The following is a 20937-nucleotide window of genomic DNA, read 5'->3' as shown; positions in this document are numbered from 1 at the left end:
ATGCTACTTCAGTAGTGAGGAACTGGGAAGGAACATTGTTGGCCCTTGGAAAATTGATTGATTTAGTCCTGCTATGATTTTTGTCATACTGCTGATTCCACTGGCAGTATGGCACAGACATCTCAGCTGCAGAAGGCAGATTTATTTATATTCACACTTGGCTACTAGATGTGTGTTGCCTGCATATGGTGCTTCCTCCCTATTTCCTGTCCAAACTAAGAACTCACCTTATTGCTGACATTTGAGAGAAAACAGTAAAACACATGAAAACAGAGGCCTTAATTCTTCTCCACTTGTCCACAAATAACATTGTCTTCGTGGTCACACTGGCCCCGCAGGCAGCCTGCAGTACCTTTGGCCACAGCCCCTTGGTCTGGGCACTTAAGCTGTGTCTAAATCATATTGGTTTCTTTCCAGCCACACAGATTACATTCCCAGCTAAGCTCTCATCATGACTGTATCAAATTCTCCCTCTCTGGGACTGACAGCTCTTTAGACTTCTGTAATATCCCTTCAAAGCATTAAAGAGAGACTTTCCTCTTGTGTTGCTCTGCTTTCTTCTGCATTTCCCTGCCTCTCAAGTATAGACTCCTTTTCTTGCTGTCTACAGGCCTTACCCAGGTTTGGAAGGAATCTTGTGGGTGCAACATGCAATATGCCATCCTTAGAGGCAAGTGTATGATGGAAGGATTTGCAGAAATACCCTATCCATGTCTTCCCAGACATGCACATTGTAACAAATGGGCCACAACATTCTGTATCAAACCAAGTATCCTCCTGGGCAATAACTTCTCAAATTTACAGCATGTCATCAGGACTGGGAGCAATCGCCCCTGTCCAAGAACTGAAAAACATGGCAAACTCCTTTGTTGAGAATGCCGGAGCAATTTTTGTAAATAAACAGTACCAGTGAGGAAGATGTATACCCCAAACCTGGCAAACATCCCCAATCTCAGCATGAACTGGAAGGGATCAGATTCTGGGTCAAAACAAAAATCATCCAACCATGCAGCTAAGTGGTTTCTCAGGACGCTAGAAGCATCAGCACTCCCCACCATTCTCATCAATGGTCAATCTTCACTACTTCAGAAGAAAACTATCCTTTCCTGTTATTGCTGACCACAGAGTCACAAAATGATTGAGGTTGGAAGAGACCTCTCAAGGTCATCTGGTCCAATCCCCTGCTTAAGCTGGGCCATCTGCAGCTGGTTTTCTAGGACTGTGTCCAGACAACTGTTCATGGAGGGAGACACCACAACCTCTCTGGCCAATCTGTGCCAGAGTTCAAGCACCCTCACATTGAAAAAGTATTTCCTGATGTTTAGATGGACTGTACTGTGTTTCAGTTTGTGCCCACTGCCTCTGGTCCTGTCACCGGGCAGCACTGAAAAAAGCCCGGCTTTTGTACACTCTCTTCATGTATTTATATACATTAATAAGATCCTTCCCAAGACATCTCCAGGCTGAGCAGTCCCAGCTTTCTCAGCCTTTCCTCACAGGAGCGATGCTCCAGTCCTGTCATCATCTTTGTGTCCCTTTGCTTGACTCTCTCCAGTATGTCCATGTCTCTCTTGTACTGATGCTGTGGATATGTTGGTGCAGAGGATGTCGAGGGATGCCAGCTCTCAGTGCCTGCTTGTGTCTCAAGCACTTTCACACTGAGTGTTGGGTGTAGAAAGAGTTCCCAGTAGAAGTGTGCAGTGCTCACAAGGCTTCCTTCTCGAACCCGTGCTGTCCACTTCTAGTTTCCTTTTGACAGTTCGGCTGCCAGTTTGCCATAGCCATTGCTTATCTCACTTTTCACTTTGTACTCTCACTATTTACGTTTTTCACCTCGTGCTTTCACTATTCACCTGCTACTGTCCTGGGAGGGAGCTCTTCAGAGTGACACATTCTCACAGTTACATCAGAGTAATCACAGCCTCTCGTATTAGCAACAATTAAAATACCCATGCACTTTGTGATTAATCACCTCTTCCACTGATACCTACTCTAAGACATCCCTTATCAGGTTAAGAAATGGAAGTTGTTGCACTTCCACTGCTCTCCGTGCTGTTATAAATTTGGTTATTTTGATCAGCTGGAGATAGAGGTTGCCATTTCACATTTCTTGTCTTCTGAATGTAGCCTCAGGCTTCCTGTTTCACAGGCGTTGAGCCCTGTCGCTCAACAGCCTGATCGAAACATCTTGTCATACGCACTCTTTGCGTTGGCATGGAGGGAAGCAGATCAGAAACTTCTGCAGCTGAAGCGAGTGAGGAAATAATTTATACTTCTATTAAATTCTCTCAGACTCCCCCGCTGAGGGCCAAAGCTACACAGGAAAAAAGAGGTAAGGAAGCTGGATGAGGTAGGCCAACAGAAGATTTTGTTTTGAGTGAAAGCAAGATCTATCAAAACCAGTCCAAGCTGGCCACTGATTTTGAGTGCTGGCTTATGCTGCTGTTGCTTTGGTTCTAAAATTACTGTATTTGAATGTGATAAAAGCCAGCGGGTCAGAGACGCAGCATTGTTCCTCTCCCTCTCTCTGTCAGACCCCTTTTGGTGTCTACTTGTGAGCATTCAATCCAGGCATCCATTTCTGCAAAAGAGGTTTGCAGCTTTAAAGTTGTCTGCTTGTCAGCAATAAGAGATTGTCAGCAATAGTTCTCCAAAGGGCAGGCAAGATGTGCGTACAGATAAATTAGAGGCGTATGCTAATCAGAGATCAGAGGAGGCATATGAGATCATCCAGTCTCTCTCCCATGGGGCTCTGCAGGATTCTTTTGTGATACATTTTTTCCTGTGTTTTCTCTGGCTTAGTTTTACATACCTCCCCAGCTTTTGCCTTGAGACCGTTCTGCAGGGCATTTTACTATCAGCAAGATTTTCGTAGTGCTGTCCTTAAATGTTCGCTTTCCTTATTTCCGCTCCATTTCCCCTGTTCAGGCCTTGCAAATGTCACACTGAGCAATTTCTCTGGCTGCTTAGTTGAGAAATACCACCTTAGAAGAGTGAGACTTTGCATTGGTGATCATTATTTTTGAATATCTCTGTTCCATGAGCTGGTTGCTTTTCCTCTAAAGGCTCATGTCCTTTCAATGAGTTGTGTTGCATTGGCTGCAACGCTAATGGTTGACCTTAGCTTTTTTCAGAGCTGTTACAGCAAAGGGATGTCTCACTGTGGGATATGAGATTCCTATGCCTTGATCAGAATAACTTCATATATATGTAGTTGTTACTGCTGCTTGGTCACTTGCTGCACTATGCAAACAAAGGAGCACAGAAACCCTCAAGTTCCTATCTGGTAATCACACACCATCTGCTTGGAAGGCAGTCTTGCTTTTGCATGTGTTTTCATCAGAAATTATGTTTTCTGTTGCATCAGAAAACACAGGCACATCCCTTCATTCCCTGCAATTTGTGTTCACTCCCACCTTGTTGGAGGTAGAGATTACCCAATGTTCTGTTGAGGTGATTGCAGTTTTCTTTTTAATATTCCTCCTCTCCAAATTTCTCTATGTACCCTCATCTTTTTGAGTTAAAGTCAGAGGGCCTAAAATAAGGAAGCTGATATTTGAACACAATTTCTGTGGATATAATTTTATTATTTCCCAGCTCTCTCCTGCATGTAAGGAGTCTCTAAGGAGCACAGTTTAAGTACCTTTCTTTAGAAGATATTTATTTTCAACTGTCCCCCCACCTCCATCACTTTTGAGAGATGTGCTCTCAGATATCTATTTTCTGTTTTCAAATGCTGCCCTTGCTACCAATTAATCCCTGTGACACAGTGTCACAGGTGTATAGAGCAGTCCTTTGGTCAAACCAGCTGGTTTTGGCTCTCATGGGCTCCTTGAAAATGAACAGTTGCCCTGGCTGTCTTGTTTGGCTTCCAGAGAGGCTTAGATATGCCACACTACCAAAATGTCAGTCCAGCAGTCACTGAAGACAGTGTTAGCCTGTGTGGCATGCTTGTAGGGATAGCGATAACCGGGTCCGTGCCATAGCCAGGGACAGGATCCTTGTTTCTCAAATTCTCCTCCCTGGCCATAGGTAGTAATGCTGCTTCTATACTGATGTAGGCAGGAGCTGATGGGAGCCATTTAAGACAGTGCAATGACATTCTTCAGGTTGTCCTAGAAGACCTGAATTATAAAATACTAACAGCTTTTAGTTTTTGAACTGAATCTGGACTCCAAAATCTAAAAATATTGGGTCATGTTGCTTGCAGATGAATGCAGCCTATCACAGTCATTTCTCCAGAGCGCTGGGAGACCTAACAGGATGTTTTGTATTCTAGAAAATTATAACATTGTATATTTATGTTACATGTCCACTGGTCCACTTCTACCTTCCCTTGGGGAGACTCTTCCACAGTTCCTCAGACAACTACATGGAAATAGTTCTGGATGCTCCATTCAAATTTTCCTCCTCTGTTTCAAACTCATCTCAGGTACTTCTCCCATCCTCTACTACAAGAGATTCGCATCTGGTCCAGGGGCTGAGAATCAAGCACAAACCCTTGAACCTGTTTTAAAAAGGGGGAACTGTGGGGACTCCCTTTTGCAAGGGGTAAAAATCCTGATGTATGCAAGTTGTTATTCCACTTTCCTGGTTTGATTGCTGCAGTTCAAGTGAGGTTTAAATCCACCTCAAACAGTTCAATATGACTTTCCCACTTCCTTTTCTTGTTATCTCCCCAAATTATCTAATGGCATAATTTTTCATTTTTGAGAACTGAAGTGAACTTCCCACTGCTCTGGTTGTGGAGGTGCCCTGGGATTTTATGTTCATGCTGAGTCTGTTCTCTTTTTCTGCTGTTGGTTTGAAACAAGAAAGGGTGAACTTCTCTGTTCATTGCCAGGAGGCAACAGCTGGGTGATCTTTTCCCTAAGATGAGGAACAGTGATCTGGAAGATGCAGGAGATAGCTTCTTTGAGAGGCCAGAGAGGAAGGAAAATAAAAGTGCAAATCCTTAGAAATGTGGTCTCAGAACAAAGAATTAGGTTTCAACAGATATTTATCCCCTTGTACTTAATTTTCAGTTGTAATCTGCAGAGAAGCAGCAGCTCCACTCTACCCCTTAACCTCACCTGACTCCATTCTCTTGAGGCTTAATCTGATGGCAAAACCCATGTCACCAGAGATAGGAAGGTGACCTTACAAGAGGAATAGAGAGCAGGCAGAGAGAACAGATACGCAGTTCAAGTCCTTCAGTTCTCCCATTGTCCTTGTGTGAAGCTGAGGAGTAGGTTGTAGCTGAAAAGTCTTTCTGTATTTTGTAACTGAAAAGAGATGGCTTTTGTTCTTTAATAATGATTTAAAAGTAAGTAAATGTTGGTATTACAAGTATTACAAGTAGAGCAGCTAGAAGGTCCTGCAAGCTTCAGGCAACACAACAAAACCTTTACCTTAGGAAAGATCTTTCTACCAGAAGAATGATGCTTACAATGAAGCTCTCTCATCCTCTCCCTTGTTACCTTATTTTACCCTTGTTAATTTATTTTAGCCAAGCCCGCAGGTCTCAATATATTGCTATAAAACCAGAACCTCATCTTAAAACTGGTGAGCCTGCAAACTGCTCTAAGATCAAAATAAATTAATTTATATTAATTTATTGATCTGGCCTACTTTCTGTATTTGGACAAAGCTTCCAATACTTAAAGCATGCATTCTTGTTCTTAAGTGAAGTCCCTTCCCCTTCTATTTCAGCGCTTGCTTTCTTTGTCCTTCTCACAATATTCTTGATATGTGTTGTGCGTTTATTTTCAGTCTCCACCTAGAGATCCTACCAAAAAAAAGTCTTCCCTACTGCTTACAAATATTTTATTCTTTTAGCCATCCCTTTTAATTTCTCGATGACAAACTTCCTCATTTTCCTGTAGTTTCCCATTTTGAAATTATTATATTACAGTGCCTTTTTTTTTCTGTTGTTGTAGTTGCTGGTTTTTGGCTCCATTGAATCTCTGTGTGTTTGCGTTCCCTGCAGCAGAGCAGCTGCTGGATGGATCCATGCTGAGCCGGGTGGCCCAAGCAAGGCTCAGGGCAGTCACCAGCTGCTTTGTTTTCTGTGTTTCCCAGCTCACCACTCTGCGAGGTGCCTGTTGATGATGTCCAAGCATTCAGTCTCAGCGTCATGCCCTGACATGGCATTTGTGTAGTTTCATGTGATTAATTGATACCCGTCATCACTGTGCTTCCCTCACACTTGCTCTGGGTTTTTTTGACGGTTCATGACTGCTGTCACCATCCTTATCTGGCAGTCCATAATATAATTTGAACCCCCATGCATTTAGTAGTATTTGCCTAGTCGGTGGCAGGCAATTGCTGTTACTGTTAATTCTTTATGTAGTTAGTTGTTTAACCTAATTTGACCATAGTTTTATTTGAGCAGAGATCAGCCCTGTTTGTCTTGCCTGTGTATTTTGTATCCTATTGCTATGACATCCTGCTCACAGCTCTTCTGCCAAGTTTTTGATGTGCTTGCTGTGGTCGTGTCTTTGGTTAAAGCTAGCTTTCCCCTCCCTCCATCTCTTTCCTTAGACTCCTAGCCCTTTTTTTGAAATACAAATATGTTTATTTGGGTCTTGTGACATGACTTAGAGAGAAGCACCTCAGATGTCAAGAGCCCCACCGAGGACTTTGCCACTAGATTTGGATAGAAGATTCTTGAGCACCACAAGAGCAGATTGTGGTACATAAGTTTAAGGGATAAGCACATGGAAATCCTGAGTTCTTCACCACCAGTAACCACTAGCTGCACATTAGGTGCTTCTTAGAAAGTCCTTTTGTCTATGCAGCTGTCACACTGAGATTAGTAAAGCAAGCAAACCAAAACACCGTGGAGCTCATCTGTGGCAGTAAGTGTCATCCTCCACTCAGTCTTGGGGAGAGGAGATTTTAGTGCTGAGATTTCAAATGGTTTATGGGAAGTGAATGCCTCTCAGGTCAAACACAGCTCCAGGAGATGACGATGAGAAAGCAATGTGTAGCATGGTGGTTAACACGTCATGCTGTAAATGAGCGGATCTCTACTTGGCAGTCCTGCCCTGCTGTTTGAAAGGAAGCTGTGCTGGGCTATGGTGGAGGCAGCCCAAACACTCACCCTCTGTCACTGGCAGCAAGTGAACAGCAGATGGTGGTGGTGAAAGTGTGGAGGGGCATGCCAAAGTCTTCAAGGCTGGCCCTCACATCCTGCCATCCCACCACTGGAGAGGTGGATGAGAGCATAGGATTGACTTGGGAGTGTCCTGGGAAGATGTAACACGAACCTGTTCATGAGCCTGTGAACAGGATGCTGAGGTTAAACCTGTCACTGTTGCTGAGAGACCTGGGGGAAAGGCCTTGGGTTTCTTTTTGCACTTAAGCTGGAACATGATGGCTGTGGCAATGCAGCTCCGTGTTTGTACCCAGAGCTTCAATGCTGAGACCGAAGCGGGTTTGCTAGGAGGCTCCTGCCAGCATGAGATGCCACAGGGTGCCTGAGGGGCTCCGGCTGACTTGGGGTGGGTGTTTCCTCTCCTGGGATGAGCCACTGCAGGAGCTGGACCAGCTGGCTCTGTGGCCAGGCAGGGGCAGAGCTGTGGCTGCTCTGGAGACAGGTACCTCTCCTGGGAAGCTCAGGGTAGGAACTGAGGGTCCGAAGCTCAGATGAAATAGGGCTCTGGGCTAGTGGGCAGGGGCGTGGGAAGGCCTCAGGAGGGCTGGGCAGGGATAGTGATGGCAGCGATGTGCAGAGTGTAGAGAGACAGGGATGCTCCTTGTGGAAATGCCCAGGACACAAGCCATGCAAAACTACCATCAGTTTTCATGTGGCTCCTGTTCACTATGGTTTCTTTTCTCTTTTACAGCTCCCTGTCTGTGGTCAGCAGTTGTGCCGGGCTTGGCTATAGGCTTTGGGATACTGAGCATCTCCCTAGTGATTGCTTTGATTTGGAAGATGAGTAAGTGCACAAAGGGGTGCTGAGGATGAGCAACCAACAGCAAAGGACTAGAGACTCATCTAAGCACAGGAGCTCTGATCCTGAACTTCATTATATGGAATTAAAACAGAAGCTATTCTGGATATCTACCAGCCTTAAGTACCTACTGCCTATCCAGAATATTTTGAGGAATTGTGCAGACCCCAAGCAGTCCATTTCAGATCCTGTGGCAAAAAACTGTGAAACATATTGAAAGGTTTCTGTAGGCTTATCTGTTGTAATTATAATGGTAAACTGTAGAACAAATATGCAAGGTCTATAACACTTTTGCGTGCCTGCAGAAGGTGTTAGACCATGTGGGAGAGCCTACTGTTTGCTGCTTAAAATCTGTTCACCTCATGTATAGCATGATCACATTCTACATTGTATAATTCTTTCTACCACTTTTTGCACGCCCAGAGTGTTGCCTGCTTTCAGATAGCGAATTTTGGTTCTCATGTATCTGAGTAGTTCAGAGGAAGCCCAGGCTGAGGGGTTGCACCAGCATCAGAGTGCATGTGACTCTGGTACAAAGGCTTGGAAATGGCACAGATGACCTGAAGTTCTGTCTTCGTGCATTGTTATTTTTAGACCTTTATCTTGACTTGCGTTTTCTGCATTGCAGCTATCCAGAAGAGTTGCTTTTCCTTGCTGACAAGTGTCTTTCTGTTGGTTAATGGTAGAGAAAAACTGGTATTTTGATTCCTTTACAGGCGACACCCACCCACGCTGCCCTGAGCAGTGGGTGGCCTACAGAGGGAGCTGCTACTCCTTCTCCAAGGAGAAGAAGGACTGGAATTCCAGCCAGGAATCCTGCTGGGCACAGGGAGCCCATCTCCTGGTGGTCAGTGATACCTGGGAAATGGTAATGGTTTTCTTATTTTTTGAGGATCTTCCATTTCCCTGCAGATATCTCAGTGATTGACATCTAAGCAGTGCAATGTTTTGACTTCAAAGGAGGGGAAGGATTTACAACTGAGGTTATAGTGCACTTCCAGTTTCACTATACACCTTAGAAGTTCCCAACAGGCAAAGAAGCAAAGGGGAGAAGGGAGAGGTGAGGGTCACTGTTAGGTACTCAGAATCATCCTACGAAGGATGTCAGGAGACTGCCTTCTCCACTGTCCCTCTCCACCTCCCTTCCTATCCCAAATAAGGCTGATATGAATGATCACAGGAAAAGACTATGGCACTGTACAGTTACTGTACTCATTGCCTACAAACCAATACATCGCCACTCTCCAGAAATGGTTCCTTTGCAAAAGCGATGCCTCTCCTCCCTGCAACCACTCCAGCTCCTTCTGCTCAGTATCCCTTGCCACTCCCTGTGTTCATGCACAGATATTTCTTTCTCAGTCTGTTTTCAATGCTCACTTCCTCTCACTTCCTCTGCCAAAAACCCTCACTTTTGCTGGTGAAATCAGAAACTGCTCATTTTCTAGCAGATGCTCACCAAAGGCTGGGGCGTGTATGACCAGTAAAGAAATGGGCAGAGCTGTCCTCTAAGAAGGTGAGGCACTTCTGCCTAAGTAGAGCAGAAGTACTTGGTCTGGTTTTGTGCAAGCCAGGGCATATTAGCTCAGGTCCAATGAACGTGGCCAGCTTCCAGTCCCTGGACAGAAGTTGCATTGTATAATGTTCTGTGGAGGCCTACAAAGCCAGGTCTCTGCTCGGCTGGGAGTAGGTACCAAGCTCTCACACTTGCTTAGGCATATCTTGATTCCATGGGAAATACCCATCTTCCCCAGATTACCCATTTCTCTGCATGAAGAAAGCTTCCCTGCTCTGGCTGCTTTCTTACTGCTGTCTCTGCTATTAGAGTGTTACCTGTTACCCCTGCTCAGACTTCCCCACATAAGCAGGACTTTCCTGACTATACATGCCCTATGCTGCAAAGGCTATGACTGTTCAACCTCCCTTTGTCAGGGAAGCACAGTCACCTTTCAAACCCCCAGCAACACTCAAGCATTCCTTGAGCTACTCCTATTCCCACCACTTTACCAAACCAGCTTTGTTAATGCTTCATTGTGAAGATGTCTGCTGTTTATGGCAGCAGGAAACAAGGATGGATCCCAGCCATACCACTGAAAGGCTACTGTTGTTTGGTTTCATTGCGAATGTGGACAAGACAAAGTTCTCTCTCTTGTCTTTGTCTTTTTTTGGGGTTTTTTGTTGGTTTTTTTTTTGGGTGGGGGGTATGTACTTAAGGGCAGAGTTTCTATTGAAGGCTTCACCTTTTAACAGTAAACAGGAATTAAAGGTTAGGCAAAAGGAAACGAACCTTGAAAACACATAGGAGGGAAGTTTGTATAAAATTTAATGAGCTTTGGAACTGGGCTCTTTACACAGATCTGTCAGGCCAGCACTTCATGCCCTGACCTGATTTTACCTTTAATTGTTAATACTTTATATTAGCATGCTAGCTAGCTGCATGGTAGAGCATTAATATTAATACTAATAGCATTGTTCCTACATAAAACTCTGTGTAGGAAACTCCAGGAGGCTCGGGTGCAGTTGTTTCACATATGTTGCCCTGAGAAATGTCATTTGAAGAATCTGCCCAGGACCCTCGAAAGCATGCTTACTTCCTTGTGAGTGTACACATTGTTATTCCAGGCATGATCTGCAGAGCTGATCTTCCTTATTAGAAGGTGTGGAAAAGCATTATTATCAACCACTCAAGGAACAGTCAGGCGAGGGGATGTATCTTGCTTTCTGTTCTCTTTACTTATCCTTACCTTCATTTTCAGGCTGGCTTTCATTAGTCACTTTGCAATTTGTCACCATTTCTAGGATCTGTTCAAGAGTATTCGAACAGAATCTTTCTGGATTGGACTGAGGAACAGCCCAGGATCTGGATGGATTTGGGAAGATGGCTCTGAATTAAATGGCATCAAGTGAGTTTCATTCTATTTTAAAAACAACAGTGCTAATTCTGATTGCCTGGTGTTCCACAACACCCAGAGTTCCTGCGCCAGACCTTAGGAGCTTTCTTCCTGGGCAGATTTTCTTTTTACTGTCACCTGTACAGCACTGAACTCAAAAGGGTCTGCTTTTTACTGCCCTGCACCTTGTAAAGGCAAGTACCTCTGAAAAGCAGAGTATCTGAAATACTCTGAAATATCAGAAGTATCTGAAATACCTCTGAAAATCTTAGTATCTCACTCCCCTCCAGCTGCTCAGACCAATGATTATTTACCTCCACTGCCCATACAGGTGCACAGTCAGAAAAGCATATGGTCTATCTTGGCTTTACTGGGTTTAACCATCTTGCACTCATTCTGCCGAATGCTGGTGTCACTGGGTGTGAGGACCCAGTTCTTTGCTGCTTCACTGGTGCCAACCCAAGTCAGAACCTTAATTTTGGTGTAGTCTTTTCTGGGACAAAAGTCAGCATTCCGCATGAGGGAAAACATTATGATTTGACCCAGTGACTTTGCGTGTCCCTTTTCTTTTTACGGCAGTCAAGACAATAAGTTAGTCTCTACCACTTCTTCCACAAGGAAACTCTGTCAGTAGGTTGGTACGTCAAGCACTTGGCTTAGCTCCCTTCTTAAATCCAGTTGTTACAAACTCCTTGCAGGTGATCATCTTTACAATAAATTCTCAGCTCTGCCATTCTCTTGCTGGTGGGTATCACTGCCACTGCAGGACATTGTGTCTATGTTTGGTTCTGATTTGGGTTCCACAATGGTAAAGTTATTTGGATGTGTAATCTTCAGGTGGATATGGGTTTTTTTGGTGTATGTTTTTTTTTTCTAGAAGCTGCCTTTTGGAGGTTGGGTTCTTTCACTTCCTCTGGACTCCACCCTTCAAAATCAGATATTTTTTCTTTCTTGCCTCCAAGAGACAATCTCAACATTTTCTCTCAGTCTCACTTTTGTTCCATGTCTCTTGCAGAGTCCTCTCTAACAGCCCTGTGCAACACTGTGGTGTCCTGATGAAAGATCAGTTTCAGGCCTCCAGCTGTGAATTTTCTCTTCCATGGATCTGTGAGAAACCTCTTAGATAAATCCCATGTGCATTTTCGTCTCATAACCATCTCATCAGTTGTACAAGTGGACCATTGTCCTGCAAAACAAAGCTCTACACAAGACCAAGGACTTGCCCTTTCCACACCCTCACAAAGGTGTTCTGCAGTGATGCGTTCGTTGCCCATAGGGGTAATTTATCCTCAGTAGCAGATCCATTCTCAGTCCACATGTGTCGCATTACTGCTGTTTGTGACCAGATGAGACCTGGGACATGTTCCCTGCCCTAGTCTTTCCTTATTCTCCTATAAGGGCAAACAAAAGTTTTGTCACAACAGATGCTGGGTTTTCAGACCTCTGAAGGTGAGCTGGCCATTTTCCTCCATTCCTGAGCATCAGATTTCATTTCCATTCCCTGCCGTCTCCATTGTCTGGTGCCAGCACGACCAGGAAAACAAAGCCTGCTGTTAACTGCTGGAAACACATGAACAGACTTCTCCCAGTGGCAGCCTCTCCTTTTGTATCCCATGCTATAAATGGGAGAGAAATGAGACTACAACTTCAGTAAATCCAGCAGTGAAAATAAACCTTCAGTACTGCACTGGACCAAAAGTGTGTACCCATGTCATTACTCCTCTCTGTTGGAAGGAACCAACTGCACACTGTTTTATAGGCCAATTTCAAACAAAGCAGTCAAGAGGCTGAATTTCTGGAGTCAAAGGAATACAGTCAATTGTGTCATATTATTGAATCAACCAAGAACATGTTTCCCTCTCCACCTCTGCAGTTTCATGCTGCAGAGAGAGGAAGCAGCAGATAACTCCTTACTAAAAGGAATTTTCAGTTCAAATAGAGCGGTCACAGGCTATGAATGTGAACAGCATAAAGCCACAGTGAACAATAAGAGTAGAACAGCAGGTTGCATTTCCACACACCTCAAAAACTCTTTTCCACACAGAAGTTTTGTTCCAACAAAAGAAGAGAAATTGTATTAATTCCCAATTTATCCTATTTATCCTAATATACTTACATTATATTACAATTTACTATTATCTGTTTACTCAGCAAGGGTAGGTCTGCTTTTCAATAACCATGCCTGCAACAGCCAGACCTGGCGAAACTGAGAAAACGACAGTATTTTAAGCAGTGTACTAGGACCTAAAAACTTTAAGTTTTCATCATTTTCAGAGTTCCTTTGGGTGTGTCATTTTGTTTGTGCCAGAGTCCATTCAATGATCAAAAGAAGGTGCTGTCCCTGACTCCCGGAAAGTTGCCAGGCTCTATGAAATAATGCTGGGGACTTTGCCTGCTTTGTCAAAATTGTGGTAGCATCTACAGAAGGAAACCTAGCCATTAATTTACCAGAGATCTCAGTGAGAAAACAGTTTCTCATGCTATCATGATGCTTGTAGGTGCTGTGAGCATGTCTCAAAGCTTGTGCAGTTTGCCTTGCAAATAGTGCAACAGCTTTACCTCCCTTAGGATTTTACAGTGTAGTGCATGCCAGACTATTTAACTTTTTAGCTCTTCAAACATGGCCTCTCAATCTCATACCAAAGTGATGCTCAGGAACTGTAAAATAAATATATACATTAGGTTACCTCAAAAGTTGACCGTTCTTTGAACTGTGTATTTTACTTTTAACAATGCACATGGCACTTCTCTGGGTTCAAGTTTTTGCAATAATACTAAAGGGATTTGAAGCAAATATATTCATTTCCTTGAAAAGCAGATGAATGAATATCTTTGGCAGAGCTTTTAATCTTCTGTCTATAGCATGTTGATATAGTTGATTGATACATACTCATTTTCTTGGAGGTAAGTTCTGCTTGGACAAACTCTGTAAGCAGTGATGAATAAATACTGAAAGGGCATGGCTAGCAGATTGAGGCAAGTTACAATCCTCATTCTCAACGGCATTTCTGAGGCTGCACTTGGATGGTATCCAGTCTGCTGACTCCCAGTTCAAGAGGGATATGCAGAAACTGGAGACTGTCCAATAGAGGACCACCAAACTGGTCAGAGTATGGAGCATATGACACATAGGGAGTGACAGAGGAAGGTGGGCTAATTTAATCTGACCAAGTGGAGGTCGGAGTGATAAAATAGGTGCCTACAAATACTTGAAAGGCAGTTGCAAAGATGTTGGGACGTGACCTTTCTCGTTAGGGGCAGAAGATGTAACATGGGGCAATGGCTGCAACTGCAGCTTGGGGAGTCTCGATTGGACATGAAGAAAGATGTCTTCATCAGAGATTAGTGCAAAACTGGAACAGGTCACTGGAGAAATGGTAGATTCTCCATCCTTGGAGGTTTTCTAGATTTGACTAGACAAAGTCACAGCTGACCTGATCTAGCGTTGGCAGCAGTCCTGCTTTAAGTGAAAGAGTTCCAGAGCTCCCTTCCAACCAGGATTTCTGTGATGCTATGAATGAATGCAGCAGGATTCTTGGTTCAGATTACAGGACACTTAATGCTCTTTTTGCACAACTGGGGCACCTGTCTCTTTGAGCTATGCCAAATGACAGAACTTCAGACTCACTAAGAAATCCAGGAAAGAGATCCCTAAAACACACTCTCCTCATGGATAGCCCAACACCATGCAGAAGTTTTCTTGAGAAGAGTAAAGATAGCCACTCAAAATCTAGTAAAAAATCTCTAGAGAGCCTGTTGACCTTCTCAGTTGTACTCATATCAGATGGAAATGGCAGGAGAGGGAAAATTCATTGCCACTGCCTTGTTTGTGCCACTACATACAACCTGAATCACATGGGCCATACAGAGACCCTTGAAATTAGGCTGCTGGGGCCCAAAGTTGCTACTGGGAATGAGACGGAGGCCAAGAAGCTTGAGGGCAGATTTCAAAAGTCAGTTTGGTATCTGTGAATGTTCATTGGTACCTACTGGGATTCTCAAGCCTTTAAAATCTTGTCCCTCTCAATTGACTGAAAGCTTTCTCTTCAGTTTTTGGCTACAAGGCACATTTTTGACCAGGGTTCTAATGATCAGGAGCTGACTTGTGAGTGTCTGGGCTGTTTGGCTGTTTTCCAGAAGGGTAGCCCCAGCTTCCCCTGCTGTGTGCAGTTCTGCACTTCTTTCCTGTAAGGTCTGTGTTCAGTATGGCTCCTGACCTGTTCAAACCAATGTAGAGTCATCTTCAAAAAGGCTTTGACCATTCTGTGTACAAATCCTCTCTTCCCTGCGGATGAGGCAGATCTTCCTTAATTACAGTTCTTTTGGGCAGGCAGAGCAACCTTCAGGCATCAGATGGAGAAGGCAGGGCACAAGCCTGGGCTGTGTTTCTTTTGTGCAGTCCTCAAGGAAATTGGACATGCATGACTATCCTATTTTCTTTCCCATATAGGTCACTGCAGGGCAGAATGAGGTCTGTAATGAAGGTTTGTTATCTCATTGCATTTGGATTTCTTAACTCCAAAGTTCCTGAGCTTACCAAACTTCTGATGATGACAGGTGAGGAGAAGGACAGACAGATAACCCTGCACCCTTTTTAATCCTCAAATAATGCTTTACATCCTCTAACACAGATCTCCATTCTTTGGAGTTTGGGTTAGGACGAGAAGTAAGACAGATATTCTACTGCTACTTTCAAGGGTAATAATTACCAGAGCTATTGATCCTCCTCCTGCAGACCAAGGTAACTATAGTAAAGACAGTGGCAAAAAAGAAATTTCTCTGTATGACACAACATTGCCCATCACAGTGCATTACGTATATTTTCACATCATGAAACCAGGAAGGACTCAATCTAATGGAAATAATTTAATCTAGATGTGCCAATAACTTGACCTGGAACAAGCATCTACACAGGCAAAGCAAGACTCAGGCCACGTCTGTTCTGCTACGTGAGGGCAACTGCTGCTCTGGGGAACTGGTTAATGTGTTACGTGCAGTTAACGGGTTGAACTTTTGGCAGCTTCCCATCATGTCACTGTCCCTGTTTCCGTCAGGGTGAAGGTCAAATTATCTTAGACAACTTGATTGTCCAGGCACTCTCTGGCCCCCTTTCCTGGCATTAGCCCTGCTGGGACGCGGAATGGAGAGCACAAGAGAGCAGGGTGGGTGGAGGGTGAAGGTTTTCAGAGTTTGCATTCCCTGTTTCCAGATCCTGCTCGTAAGTGGGTGTTAGGCACACCCACTCTTGTTTCCAAAACTTCACATCAATGTCCCACCCCTGGTTTGCAGGACATCAAACTGCTCCTGCTCCTCCAGAAGCCTCCAAGACCAGCGTTCTGGCCAGCTCCATACAGGGAGCCCTACCAGAAATGGAGACTTTCCCCCTATTCTCTGCTGCTGGACGTTCTTTTCTTTAGCTACCACCTTTCCTCCTCCGTTGCCTACTGCCCTGCCCCAAAAGAGAGACAGCTCCCATCTGCTGGGCAGCCTTCCCTCCCTCTCCTCCCCCAGCTTCTGGCCTTCTGCCCGGATTCAGAGCTGCCTGTTCCAGCTCCTCCTTACCGCCTCTTCCCACTTCCGGATGGGTCCTGGCCCCCGGCCCTTATCTCCTCCAGTCCCTGGGCTGTTTGCAGAGGAGAGTATAAAGGGGTTGATTTGGAGAGCGGAGGGGGAGCACAAGCAGCACCGGGCCAGACTGGGTGTCTGCTTGACTCACCACGACCTGCTCTGCACCATGGGGAAGGACAGGCTGCTCATCAAACCAAACATCTTCCTCCTTCTCCTCTTCTTCCTTCCTGGAGACACTTCTCCCACCACAGAACCGTAAGCTATGCAGGGGGATCTGTGGGCAGGCAGGAGACCTGGCTTGAATTCCTGTGTCTGTTGTTTGTCTCTTCTGCCTACTTTCTTTTACGCAGGAATAAAGACACTTGGGCTGGGTAAAGTGTCTTCTACAAGCAGCAGCTCTAGTGCTTCAGGGAGACCCAAAACAGCCTGTGAAACTGAGGTATCAGCAAAACCTCAGGAAAAAAAAATAAAGAGGGAAAGGTCTATGAGAATACCTTTTGCTGCTTCAGAGAACTGAAAGCATTTCAACAAAATCTGCTGTACAAAATTGCTTCTTTACTTAAAAGGCAGCTTTTTATAACTGTTTACACATTCAGTTTTTCTTAAGAGACAGACATTTTCAGAAGACAATTAAAGGTTTCATTTCGGGTTGACTACCATACTCCCAGGTTGAAATGCCCAGGAGATGGGGGTGGTTTTTTGATTGACAATGAGAAAAAAAAAGGAACAAATAACAGATCTGGCATGACCACAAAAGGCTTTATTTTTTAATTCACATTATTTCAGCTCAGCCAATGGAATGAAAATTCCCTTCTCACCCGGGGTTATGTGGCAGTGTAAGATTGTGTCTGTTAAGGTCCGTGAAGGTATATTCTGCTTCATCCATTCTTCACCCCCTTTTGCCCTGTTTGTACGTGAAGGGAGTGTGTTTTGTGTGCATGTGTATATGTGTACAGCACAAGCAGTCCGCAAGGGGTCCTGACATCTCAGAGACTCTTTCCTTTGTCTTTTTGGCAATGTCTTTTCCTCCCCGGCGAAGCAAGGCTGTGCTGCAGCACTTTCATCAAATGCAGGGTAAGCAGACAGCACGGTTGGGATCTGGGGGACCAAAGCTTTCTCCCTGCAGACCAACTGTTGGACATAAAGGTGTCAGAGCCTCCCCTGCTGCTAAAGGGACTACACCGCCTTAATGCTGAGGTGTTGAGGGCTCTTCCCCCCGCTGCTCTGGGGATGCCCATCAGAGGCCAGTCCTTGCTCGCCCAAAAGGGAGCACTGTTGCCATTAGATGGATCAGGTTTGATTCCCAGATGCAGTGTTGGGCAGCGGGACACCTCCGGCACCTTGCTCTGCTGGGAGGGAGGCTGCACAGAGCTGAGCAGGGCCCCTGTGCTTGGCCTGAGCCAGCAGGGCTTGCTTCCCTGCAAACAAACTGAATTTGCTCAAGCGTTTTTGCTTATGATCTGGCACCACGCTGTGGCAGTTTTGAGTCTCCACGAGGAATGACAGTAGTGCTACGGGTGGTTTGCAGTGTGCAGTCAATGGTGTTTATTCATGAAGTACCAACACTTGTGTGGCTGCTGAATCCTACTAACATCATCTGGGAAAGGTGACAACTTTTCCCCACTGGCATTATTCAGGGTCTCAGGAGGAAGCGCTGCTGTTGTGCCAGAACCTGAAAAATATATCCTTTCCAGATGTTTGTGTTGAGGATTTCCTGTGGTATTTTACTTTTGAGACTGGCCTCTCTACTTTCCCCTGCTGTTACAGACATGTTGGACAACTTGTTACACTCCCAGAAAATGCATTTCTCTCTCTGTACAGTGAAAGCTGGAGCCATCAGATTGGTTTATTTGCTCTTCCTGTACAGCTCTGTTACCTGTTCCTTTTCCTCTGACCTGTGCTTCTCCCCTCTTCCTAGGCAGTACATGGTGCTACTGCCCTTTCTGATACACACAGATTCTTCTGAGAAAGTCTGTGTTCAGCTGACCCACCTGAATGAGTCTGTGACACTGAGTGCCACACTCGAGTATCAAGGGGAAAACAGGAGCCTGATTGATGATGTGGTGTCAGAGGAGGACGTGTTCACCTGCATCCCTTTCTCTGTGAGTATCTTACCCTTGTGGGATGATCCTTTGTGCTAGGGATAAACTATAAGGACACTGAGTACTAATGAACAGAGTAACACTGTGTAGTTTCACTTCCCCCTTAGCCAAAGGTATGTTCATGCCCATCCTCAACACCATCTCACTGCTGAGATCTCCTTAGCATGCTACCTGAATGGGAAATATTGAATTCTGGAAAGCAAGCACCTCTCTAGGACAGGAGGAGGAGAGGCCAGGAGAAATAAGTAGTTTTAGTATTGACATTCCTAATGATGGCTGTTTGGTGAACAGCTTCTTCAAATGGCTCTCCACATCATCCTTCAACAGCCACAGACTGTCACTTGAGTGTCTTCAAATTGGAGTAGAGCTTTCGGACCTCAGATACTTTTTGTCTTGTGGATGTAGTACACTGAATTAATGTGAGAACATAGAGCTGTGATTGTCTGTGTCTGAAAAAGAGAGTGAAGCAGGAAATTCACAGCTTAGTGTAATTGATAGCCCCAGGGACTGTAACAAGTCATGGGCAACCAGGAAAGTTGGCCATCTAGCTCAGAGCACAGATTATGTCTTCGCCCTGAAGGCTGAAGTATTGTCCTTCAGGACACTGAAGAGCTTGGCATCCATGTCTGGGTTTATCAGATATAGGCCGAAGACTGAATTTTGTTACTTGGAGAGAGATGTATAGAGTTCTAGCATGTCTGGTTTGGAAAAGGAAATGTTCTGCAAGGACTAGGGACATTATCTGAAAGAGAAAGGGGATTATTCCATTGCCCCAGTGAATGTCAAAAGGAAAAGGACAGAAAGGTTTCAGTCAGGGCAGTAAGAATTGTTTAAAATCATCGAGTGGCAGAGCGGGAAGTTCTTTTGCTGCACAATACCTGCACAATCACTGCACAGCAGTAGGGACGAGTAGGAATATGGGACAAGCAAAGATCAGTCTTTTGTTTCTGATTATAGTTCTCCTCAACTCTGTGTTGGGTCCTTCAGGTTTATATTAGATATTGTATTTCATGAAGGCCAGTTCAGTTCAGGAAGCCTTTAAAAGTAGCCTGTAACATAGTTGGCTTCTTACTCTCCAGCTTCCAAAATCAAATAACCAGTCGCCAGTCACGTTTGTCACTGTGATGGTGAAGGGGGCGACACTGCAGTTCACGAGCCGCAAGTCGGTGCTGGTCCAGAATTCTGAGAGCCTGGTCTTCATCCAGACAGATAAACCCATCTACAAGCCCGGACAGACAGGTACCAGGGAAGGGGTGAAGATTTGTGTTTGAAGCAAAAATTAGTACTAAAACTCTTGGACTATACTGGCCAGATGTCATCGGCTTTCACTGGGGGCCAGAACTGCAACGTTATGGTGGAGGCTTAGGTTTTAAATGCTCCACGTGGGAACAATTCGGGGAACCTTAAGATACATGCATGTATCTGGGGCACCTGCACACACCCCCTCTGGAACTGGGGGCCATGCAGTCAGGGTCAGTATTAAAATCAGAGAAAGACTGGATATTTGTCCTACAAAGAACCGGGCCAAAATTCAAACTAAGCCATGAAATAGCTTTCAAAGAGGCAGATTTTGCTCAATTAAGACAGAGAGAACTATATAAGCCATTTAGTTCTTCTAGGCCACTGATGTCCTAAATTTGGCCTGGACAGAAACAAAGGTCCTAAAAGAGGCACTGAATTCTCTGTCTATCCAGAGCCAACACAAACTTGCATCCAAGTGCTGAAATAATTTGCTTGCATTCATCCTTTCTAAGAAGTCAGTCTAGTTATAGCAAAATTAGAAAACCAATGTGAATTCCAATGTGAAAATTTATCCTTACAAAGTAGACAAAGGCAATTTAAATTTAACTTTGGTCCCAATTAATGAGATTCTGTTGTCCATTGATCAGTAAGATGTTCATACTGCCATGGATTTGCACTTAACATCCTCTTATTCATGTAATTTCTTCCATGGGTAACCTTCTAGCGTGACTTAGCTTTCTAGTGAATGGAATTTCTTTAGAAGATAACAGCTCTGTTCTCAGTTGAACCATTTTTTGTAACTGATGTTTTCTGGTTGGTGAGTGTACTGTGGAACCTCACTGTCTGCCTTTCTCCATCAGTCCTGTTTAGAATTGTTTCTCTGGATGAAGACTTTCGTCCCTTGAATGAGGTGGTAAGTATGATCCTTCCTTTTGACTAGTTATTTGGCCTTAAGTCATCTATGTGGGGAAAGGAAGGAAAGAAGTGTCCTTTGGCGAGATCTCTCAGTACACTGGGATAGTTGTGCAATTCCTGGGTTTGCTCAGATCTTGTTAACAGGATCTGCTCTTCAAATTTCTGTCTAAGGCTGCCTTCTGCATTTTTGGAAAGGTTTGACAAACTACAAATGAACAGTGCTGGTGTGAACACCATAGCAGTGAGCAGATCAAAGTGTACCCATGTTCTTCTTAGTATTGCAGA

General features: G+C 44.5%; 2 protein-coding genes across 3 annotated transcripts in view; both read left to right on the top strand.

Annotated features, from left to right (window-relative positions):
- The first annotated feature begins 2214 nt into the window (after positions 1-2214).
- LOC135984527 (killer cell lectin-like receptor subfamily G member 1) lies at positions 2215-11952 on the top strand. The gene is made up of 5 exons (XM_065626892.1): positions 2215-2332; positions 7830-7922; positions 8654-8805; positions 10734-10837; positions 11841-11952. The coding sequence occupies exons 1-5, from the start codon at positions 2215-2217 to the stop codon at positions 11950-11952; spliced, it is 579 nt and encodes a 192-aa protein (XP_065482964.1).
- A 4456-nt stretch (positions 11953-16408) lies between these two features.
- Positions 16409-20937, top strand: part of LOC135984520 (alpha-2-macroglobulin-like) — a 31674-nt gene continuing 27145 nt past the window's right edge. For both annotated transcript variants that reach the window (XM_065626882.1, XM_065626881.1), the window contains exons 1-4: positions 16409-16648; positions 18312-18495; positions 19575-19734; positions 20598-20650. In XM_065626882.1, the coding sequence (XP_065482954.1) occupies positions 16560-16648; positions 18312-18495; positions 19575-19734; positions 20598-20650 (486 nt within the window). In that variant the 5' untranslated portion in view covers positions 16409-16559. The remainder of the gene's footprint in view (positions 16649-18311; positions 18496-19574; positions 19735-20597; positions 20651-20937) is intronic.

Source organism: Caloenas nicobarica, chromosome 1 (assembly GCF_036013445.1).
Source record: "Caloenas nicobarica isolate bCalNic1 chromosome 1, bCalNic1.hap1, whole genome shotgun sequence".
Taxonomy (NCBI): Eukaryota; Metazoa; Chordata; class Aves; order Columbiformes; family Columbidae; genus Caloenas; species Caloenas nicobarica.
Note: the sequence above shows the minus strand (reverse complement) of the source record. Positions and strands in the feature narration are given on the sequence as shown.

Coding starts and splice junctions, on each gene's coding strand:
- LOC135984527 (XM_065626892.1), top strand. CDS start 2,215: ATGGAGGGAAGCAGATCAGAAACTTCTGCAGCTGAAGCGAGTGAGGAA. Junction 7,923..8,653: donor TGCTTTGATTTGGAAGATGA/GTAAGTGCACAA, acceptor ATTCCTTTACAG/GCGACACCCACCCACGCTGC. Junction 10,838..11,840: donor TCTGAATTAAATGGCATCAA/GTGAGTTTCATT, acceptor TGTCTCTTGCAG/AGTCCTCTCTAACAGCCCTG.